The 7833-nt window shown below is 45.8% G+C and overlaps 3 protein-coding genes across 3 annotated transcripts in view; all 3 read left to right on the top strand.

The window, feature by feature from the left end:
• LOC117245402 (gastrokine-1-like) overlaps positions 1 to 134 on the top strand; it is a 2292-nt gene extending 2158 nt beyond the window's left edge. The window contains exon 5 of the mRNA XM_033519386.1: positions 49 to 134. Within this exon, the coding sequence (XP_033375277.1) occupies positions 49 to 134 (86 nt within the window). The remainder of the gene's footprint in view (positions 1 to 48) is intronic.
• A 391-nt stretch (positions 135 to 525) lies between these two features.
• On the top strand, positions 526 to 2646 carry LOC107213911 (gastrokine-1-like). Its single transcript, XM_033519483.1, has 4 exons — positions 526 to 675; positions 900 to 1010; positions 1807 to 1945; positions 2448 to 2646. The coding sequence occupies exons 1-4, from the start codon at positions 589 to 591 to the stop codon at positions 2540 to 2542; spliced, it is 432 nt and encodes a 143-aa protein (XP_033375374.1). The 5' UTR covers positions 526 to 588; the 3' UTR covers positions 2543 to 2646.
• Positions 2647 to 4907: 2261 nt separating this feature from the next.
• On the top strand, positions 4908 to 7261 carry GKN1 (gastrokine 1). Its single transcript, XM_015648804.3, has 6 exons — positions 4908 to 5119; positions 5651 to 5704; positions 5840 to 5980; positions 6113 to 6223; positions 6566 to 6707; positions 7034 to 7261. Exons 1-6 carry the CDS (start codon positions 5108 to 5110, stop codon positions 7120 to 7122), a joined length of 549 nt encoding a protein of 182 aa, XP_015504290.1. The 5' UTR covers positions 4908 to 5107; the 3' UTR covers positions 7123 to 7261.
• The last annotated feature ends 572 nt before the right edge of the window (positions 7262 to 7833 follow it).

The following is a 7833-nucleotide window of genomic DNA, read 5'->3' as shown; positions in this document are numbered from 1 at the left end:
GCAATTTCCCGGTGAGAAAACCTTTGCCCTTTCCTCTCCTCAACCAAGTGCAGGCGGCTCCCGAGCTGCTGCCCAAAGCCAAGCCTGGTGCCCTTCTTCCCTGGCTTCTGCTCTTTGCAGAGGTTCCTGCTTGAGGCTGCAAATGCTCACCCAGAGCAATGGGGGAGCAGAGTTTTCCATCCAAGAGCTTGAGCGTGGATTTCCTCTGGCCACTGAGGAAATCCATTGCTCTCCTCAGTCTATCAAGGCAGCTAAAGACAGGTGACAGCTGTCTGATGTGGCAAAAAAACACTGATATCATGGGGAGACTTCTTATGGCTTCTGCCAGACACCACGGCCTATTTTCTCTTGTTTATTTAAAATATCTCCTCCTCATTTCAAAACAGACCTTCACCGCCATCTCTGCCTGAATCAGAGCTCCTATTGTTTTCTTGCACCGATTCTTTGTAAATATATTATGTGAGACTTACCTTCTCTCTCAGTCTGATCATATTTCATAAGGTTTTCTTGTCTCAGCAGAACTGTAACAACCAACAAATCATCCCTGGCCAAGGTTCCCACATCTCCATCTCCGGTGTCTCACAAAGCATGAGCGTCAGTAGCCAAACAATGGAGGCAATCATTGAGCAGAAGAGCAACCACATTTCCTGGAAAACCATCTGGAACTACAACACAGTGAGTGCCAGGGGAGGGCCTTGTGCAATAAAAAGGATTGAAGGAGATTGGCTCCTCATTCAACATCCCCAGTGATGGGGATTATTTTCCTTTTCTTAAATTTTGCAGCCCATGATATGGGCTAGAAACTCTCAGTGTTCCTTATTGTTTCAACCCAAACTTTATTCCAATGTTAACAGCTGGAAACAACTGTGCTGTGAGTGCTGAATAATTTCATTTTGCAGGGTATCATTGCAACAAAAGTGATGCAAACGAGAACGTGCTACATTTCCACCATGAACAGGAGTGAGATGCCCACCTTTGCTGCACTGCTCAGAGTGGCTGCAGAGAGGAGGGTAAGAATTTAATGCAGGGACCACTTGGAGTGTTGCTCAGTGTTTGAAAATAAACAGATGTAAAAGACTGTTATTTTCAAAGACTTTTAAACCATTAGGAATTTAGAAGTTATTTATATCATGCTATTAATTATGTAGTTTAATTTATTTTGATTTATATTTTATTTTAAAGAGTTAAAAAATAAGCTCTTTTAGGTGAAGGTTTCTCATTTTTAATTAATGTTGTAGATATCCTGGGTAATTTTTACATTTTTTGCAATGAGTTTTTAATAGTCTCTTATGACCCTTTTTAATAATCTCTTATGACCCAAGAGTGTAGATGTTTGCTAAGGTACCCTTTATAATCTTCCATTTAGATTATAAAATCTAAATGGATTGATAAGATTTATAATATTTCATTCCATAATCTTCAGGCTGTCTCCAGTGGCAGGATTTCCAGTCTCTCAACACCAATGCAGATTGGAAATTTGTTGCAGGGGTTCTGAGGAGCAAGGGCAGAACCCAAATGCTTTGGAGGGAGCCCTGGCTACACAGAGGGGCTTCAGTTCTCCTCTTCAGCACTTTCCTGGCACTTCCATTCCCCCCAGGCCCCTGTCCTTCACTCCCTGAGAACAAGCTCTGCCTCTGCTCTGCCTTCAAGGCTTGCTGAACCCCACAGGAGATAAAAAGGTGTCCTTAAAGGCACTTTGGACTCCAGGTCACCATTCCAGAGCCAGGAATAGCCCCAGCTCATACCACTCATCTTGCTGAATTTTTATGTTTAGAATTTTCATGTTTTTATGATTTTCATCTTTAGAACCTGATCAACCTGGGAAGACCCAGCAGGAGGATCACCTTTGTCACCAACGGACTGGTCAGCAACCTCAGCTCCTACGGGGCACACGTCTTCTCCATGTGCAGTGGGCTCCCCACCTACAGGGCTCAGGAGGTTCAGGGTGAGTGCAAACAAAGGATTTCCTTCTCTGAGTGCCCTGGCATTTGTTTCCCTTGGGGAAATGCACAATTGCTGCTTCTCCACTTGGAGTTGCACAGAAAACTTTGGGCTTCAGCAGCTGGACACAGGGTTTGACATCCCCACAGCTCAGGACTGAATCAGGCTGAGTCACAGCCCCATAAATGACCTGATCTACCCCATTACCACCCCTTGCAGTGAAGTTAATCTGGTTTAGGTTATTGTGCAGGATTTTACACGTTGATATCCTCTGCAATGCTTCCACCAAGAGAAAGGGCAGCTCCAGGTACCAATGTTCTCTCATTTCTGTACCACAGACCCAGTGTGGTTTCATCACTTCAGAGAGACTTTGTCTATTAAATGATTTCTTATTATGAGTTATGGACAGCCTAGTTCACTCCAAACAACAAAAATGAGCTCTCATTGATCAGCTAAGAACATTCTCCCTAAGAACTGATTGTGATTTTCTGTTTGTTTTTTTCAAGGACCCCTGTACAACCAACAATCGTGCACGACCCTCGACATCCTGAGACTTGTGGAGCTGAGGTACTGCAGTGGCCATGGACACATCCTGAACTGAGATCCAGCCCTCAGAGGCCCAAAACCAACCCTGATGCTGCTCTTCCCTGACATCCCCTCTTCCAAAAGTTTTGTTCTTGATGGTTCAGATGCTGAAACACAACATTGTGCTTCCAATTAAAAACCTTTTGCATAGATAACCTCTGGCTGGTTTCTCATTGCTCTAGCCTTCAATCATCTTTGAAATTTCCATGGAAATATCTGGATTGTCTCCCCTCTGCCCCATCTGAGCCCTTCAAATGCTCTTTCCAGGACAGACAGCTGGGCCAGCCCAGGCTGTGTGTGGTACACGAGGCACCCACACTCAGCACCTTCCTTCCCTGGCTGGGGAAAGGTGCCTCACATTACAAATCTTGATCCAGGGGGCACAAAAGGCAGAAAGAAAGAAGGGCAAAGCAGTGAATTTGCCTTTTTTAGGGGAAGGGGAGTCTCCTTTGTGGGGTTTACAGAGTTGTTCTGTTCCTAAAACAAGGCAAAGTCGGGATTCCTGTGCTCTGCTGCTGATTAAAAGTTCTTTTTCCATTTCAAAGCAGTGATTGTTAAATGCATTGAGTTTACCATGAGTTTTCTCTCACTTCCCTGTATGCAGTGAATTCAATCAGGCAGGTATCAAAGCCTCATCTTATCAGAGCATTTCCCCAGGAAACTCGTCATGCTTCTGTGAACACAGGGCACCTGCCAATAAGGCAAACCCATTTTCAGATTTAACTTTGGGATATTATGTATAAAAACTAAGAGTACACATCAATTAGCAGCAGAGCTGGCCATCCAAATGAAGTTGCCTGTGAGTATTCCTATCACTTTCTCATCAAAGTCTTAAGGCTGGGCAGCTTTTAAATGCTTTTTTTCTCATCAAAATCCTTTAAAATGGAAGTTTGGAGCAATTCCATGTCCAAGGGAATGTCTCCATGACAGTAACTGTTCACAACAGTTAACACAAATGAATTTATCATCATAACAAATAATTCTCCTGCATGCTTTAAATCCTCTTCAGCAGAAAGTGCTGAGCCTGTGCACAAAGTAAACTGCAATTCACAACTGTTTTAAGGCAGAAAATAACTTGATGCAAGATAAGCAGTCCCAATGTTAAAATGTGAATTTCAAATGCTCCATTCAGGTTGTGATTGCTTCTCTTCTCGGAGCTTTCCTGGCTCCAGCTCTTGCTGCCAGGCTGTTGTGAATGAGTGGCTTCAGCCACTTTAAAGAATCACAGCCCCTGGCAAAAGCAGGTTTTAACATGGGTTTGTGAAAGTAGAAATGAACAGAATCCAATGGCAAGGGTTACTCTACTGCTCACTGCACAGCTGAAACCTGCAAGGGAAAATCAAATTAAAATGGCTTTAGAGTGGCACTCACAGTCCAGGGGAACAAAGGGTGAGGGTGCAAATGATTTAAGAGTGTTTAATCACTGACTCATTTACAAGGTGAATCAATAGCATTCAGCTACAACAAAGGCTGAAATATAGATTCAAGATAACGACGTTGATGCCCTGATCCCTCCTCATGCACACACAGGCCCAGAGCTGGCCACATCCATATCTATGTGTGCAAAAGTACCTGTTAAAAATTCCCCTGGAGCTCACTGGAACGGCTCAAACACCTCTGCATTTCCCAGGGGGTGAGGGCTGAGGCTCGAGGAGTGGGGAATTCTCCAGAATTCTCCAGAAAAAGCCTTTTGAGAATTGCAAAGCTGAGGGTTCCAAGCTCCAGGAGACATCCCCACTCCAGCAGGTGAGTCCAGTGCAGGGCCCCCCTTGGCACTGCTGTTCCTGGAGTCAGGGGAGGATTTCTCATTCCCTGGGAGATTTCCAGCTGTCCTGGCCTCTCCCAAGCTCCCAACAATGGTCCTGCTGCACTCAGGCTGTGACACAGGCAGATAAAGCTCCCAGGCTGCCAGGGTTTGAGTGATTATCCCTTGTTCCCTGCCTGCTCAGGTCACCAATACTCCTGCTACAATCAGTGTCACTCCCACGTTCCCACATCTCCTGCTACGGTCACCAGCTCAGGGGAAAACCTGAATGTGAAGCACAGCAGCACTGGCAGCTCCCTGAGGCCAGAAATCATCTCTCATCTGATCCCCAGGAGCAATAATTCCCCAAAACTCAGCTTTGGGAGCAAATGCTTGACTGAGTGAGACCCTGCTGGGAATCCTCACCTCCTTTAATCCATCCCAAAAACTGGAACGTCAGGAAAAGCTGCAAAGAGCACCAAAATGAAAGTTCACATCACTCAGTCAGGGGTTAAGCTTGAGCAGGAGAACACAGCACACACATGGCATTGCTGGAGAAGGAAATAAAACCTATTTCATTTTTTTCCCCCCTACCAACAGATTCCTGCCTCACAATCATCAGCCTCCAGCAGATCAAAACTTTCAAAAGTACAATCCCCATGTTTATCAAGTAATTACACCAGGAAATAATTTCCAGGGACAAGTGACAGGGAAACAAATGAAAAAATAATTTTATTGCAGCATCCAGCCCCTCCACACCTAATTCTGAAAACAAATAAAAGGTGGGAGGCTCACATCCTTTATTCTGCCTTCAGCAGCATCAGCTCTGCAGTCAGGATGAATCTCCCTGTAAGTATGCATGCTTTTCTTCTTTATAAACTCAAACTTTGATTCAAACCCATTCCTTTATCCCTCCCAAGGGTTTCTGCCCCTCTGGAGCTTTCTCTGGGGACATTTTGCTCCTGCAGAAGGAGCAGCTCAGCCCCTGCTCCCCAGAGGAGCTGAGCAGAGGAGGATTTCTCCACGCCTTGGCTGTCCATTATTCAGCAAACAGAAAGCCCAGCCCATCCCTGCCAAGGCTTCTGCACAGCTGGAGCAGTGCTCTGCTGCATCCAGCCCTTCCCTGCAGTGCCAGAGCAGAAGGAATGGAAAAGCTTTCCATTTCCAAACAAGCTGAGATTCAGGAGCAAGAGGGAAATGTGTGTGGGGTAAAGCAGGGGGGATTCCCTTTGGGGCACTGGGGCAATCCCAGGATGAAAGCAAGAAAGGATCCAAGGAGGACCCTGAACCTTCAGATTAGGAAAAGGGAAGGAGGCTTCTCATGACCAGATTTGTCAGCCAGAGCTGCAATTACACTTCTGGATTTGATTTTCATTTCAGATTTTGGCTGTGGTCCTCCTTGGACTCATCCTGACCCCAGCCCTTGCTGATCAGGTGAGTACAGTGACCAATTTCCATGGGAATGGCTGCTCCATGTCCAGGAGATCTCCTTGGACCTTTCATTTCTCCAAATCCTCGGGGAGACAATCACTGGAAAGCCCAAGTGTTCCTTCATTTGTTTTTTTTTAGCATCAACAGACTGAAGTGAGCAAGAAAATCTCCATTGGGGGAGCCTACCAAATTCTGAGCATCAACAGGAGATGGCTGGTGGCAAGCATCGAGCAGAGGAGCAACCATGGATCCTGGAAAACCGTCTGGAACTATGACACTGTGAGCAGAGAGAGAGGGGTTCAGAGACTGCCTCATTCATCCAGCAAAAACTGGCTAATTGCTATTTAAAATATGTATAAAACCCCAGTATTAATGATTAAACCCCAAATGCTCAATAACTTTATTTTACAGGGTTTTATGGCCACCAAAGTGCTGCCAGACAGAGCTTGCTACCTTTCCATAATGAACAGAACAGAGATGCCCAGCTTTGATGCTCTCCCCCAGCTGGCTGCAGACATCAGGGTAAGGCTGAAAATGAACAGGGAAAGTTGTAATTAATGCAAATTAAACTGGGATGGGAGACCTTGCTGCTCTCAAAACCAACAGGTGCTCTAAAGACCAGGTTCATCACACCATCAGCTAGATGTTTTTATCAATTTCAATGAGATTTTACAGCAATGCAACTTCAAACTTTTGAAAATTGGAATGCTCTTGCTCAGCTGCATGGAGGGTTTCAATGTTTGCAGCTCAGATTATTCTTAAAATGTTCATAACAACTAAAACTAGAAATATTCCTGAGGTTAAATGGCTCAGGGCACTGATCTTGCTGAATGCTGTGATTTGATGTTGTTTTGATCTGATTAGAACCAGAATCATCCAAGAGCTCCTACAAAGGAGATCACCTTCACCCTCGTCAGGAGAATTATTCGTGACCTCGGTTCATATGGACCAGACATTTTCTACATGTGCAGGGGACTCTCAACTTTCGTGGCTTCCCAAGTCCAGGGTGAGTGCAAGCAGAGAAATTCTTCCCTTCCCAAGTCCAGGGTGAGTGCAAGCAGAGAAATTCTTCCCTTCCCAAGTCCAGGGTGAGTGCAAGCAGAGAAATTCTTCCCTTCCCAAGTCCAGGGTGGGTGCAAGCAGAGAAATTCTGTCTCTGGGTGAGCTGCCATTTGTTCCTTGGGGATTCACAATTGCTGCTCTTCCACCACAGGGGACAGAAACCAAGGGCCTGTGCCAGGTGTTAAAGGCTGGCACTGAATTATTGAGCATTGAACATTTAATCCTGCTCTGTGTCTCCTGGTAATTGTTTTTCTTCTCTTGTTTTTGAAGGGCCACAGTTCAGCCTGGGGTCGTGCATCAAACTCGATGTCCTTCAGTACCTGGCCCTCACCTACTGCCACAATGACAACTTTGTGTAAATCATACCTGTCCTCATCCCAGCTGGAGCTGCTGTCCAAAACCAATCCTGAGTTATTCCCTGGCCTCTCCTCCTCCAACAGCTTCCTTCCTGAGGGTTTAGTGAAACAGATCAATTAAATTCCTTAATCATGGAGTAACTCTGGCCTGTTTGTCGTTACTCCACCCTTTTCCATCTGAGAACATCTCCATGAAAATGTTCTGTCCCATTTGAGCCCTTCCAGTGCTCAGCACACCCAGAGGGCCAGGAGAGCCCCAGGGTTGGGGTACACAGGGCACTCACAGCCAGGACCTTCCTTCCCTGCTCAGGGAAAGATTCCTCACATTAAAAGTTTTGATTCAGGGGGCACAAAAGGCAGAAGAAAAGTGCAAAGCAGTGAATTTACCTTTTTTAGGGGAACAGGAATCTCCTTTGTGGGATTTACAGAGTTGTTCTGTTCCTGACACAAAGCAAGGCTGGAATTCCTGTTGCTCAAATCTTTACAATCAAGATTATTTCCTCTTTTTTAACAAAAATGCCAGGACAGCCCGAGCTGGGGCACTGAATGCCATCAGAGCACTGAGCTGTGCAGGAGCCTCATCACCCTCTGGGCAGGTCTGGACCAGCCAAGGGCAGCCACTGGAGGTGATTCCACCCCAGGGAGCTCTTGGGCCCTTGAAAAATCAGGGCAGGGAAGAGAAAAATCCTCTCGGCCGCTGAGTGTCAGCCTCGA

Source organism: Parus major, chromosome 22 (assembly GCF_001522545.3).
Source record: "Parus major isolate Abel chromosome 22, Parus_major1.1, whole genome shotgun sequence".
Taxonomy (NCBI): domain Eukaryota; kingdom Metazoa; phylum Chordata; class Aves; order Passeriformes; family Paridae; genus Parus; species Parus major.
This window is presented reverse-complemented; position numbering and strand designations above follow the sequence as displayed.

Excerpts from the sequence above, each read along its gene's own strand:
- LOC107213911 (XM_033519483.1), top strand. The coding sequence starts at position 589 with ATGAGCGTCAGTAGCCAAACAATGGAGGCAATCATTGAGCAGAAGAGC. Across the intron at positions 676-899 it reads CCATCTGGAACTACAACACA|GGTATCATTGCAACAAAAGT; the intron begins GTGAGTGCCAGG and ends TTCATTTTGCAG. Across the intron at positions 1,011-1,806 it reads GAGTGGCTGCAGAGAGGAGG|AACCTGATCAACCTGGGAAG; the intron begins GTAAGAATTTAA and ends TTTCATCTTTAG.
- GKN1 (XM_015648804.3), top strand. Across the intron at positions 5,705-5,839 it reads CCCCAGCCCTTGCTGATCAG|CATCAACAGACTGAAGTGAG; the intron begins GTGAGTACAGTG and ends GTTTTTTTTTAG. Across the intron at positions 5,981-6,112 it reads CCGTCTGGAACTATGACACT|GGTTTTATGGCCACCAAAGT; the intron begins GTGAGCAGAGAG and ends TTTATTTTACAG.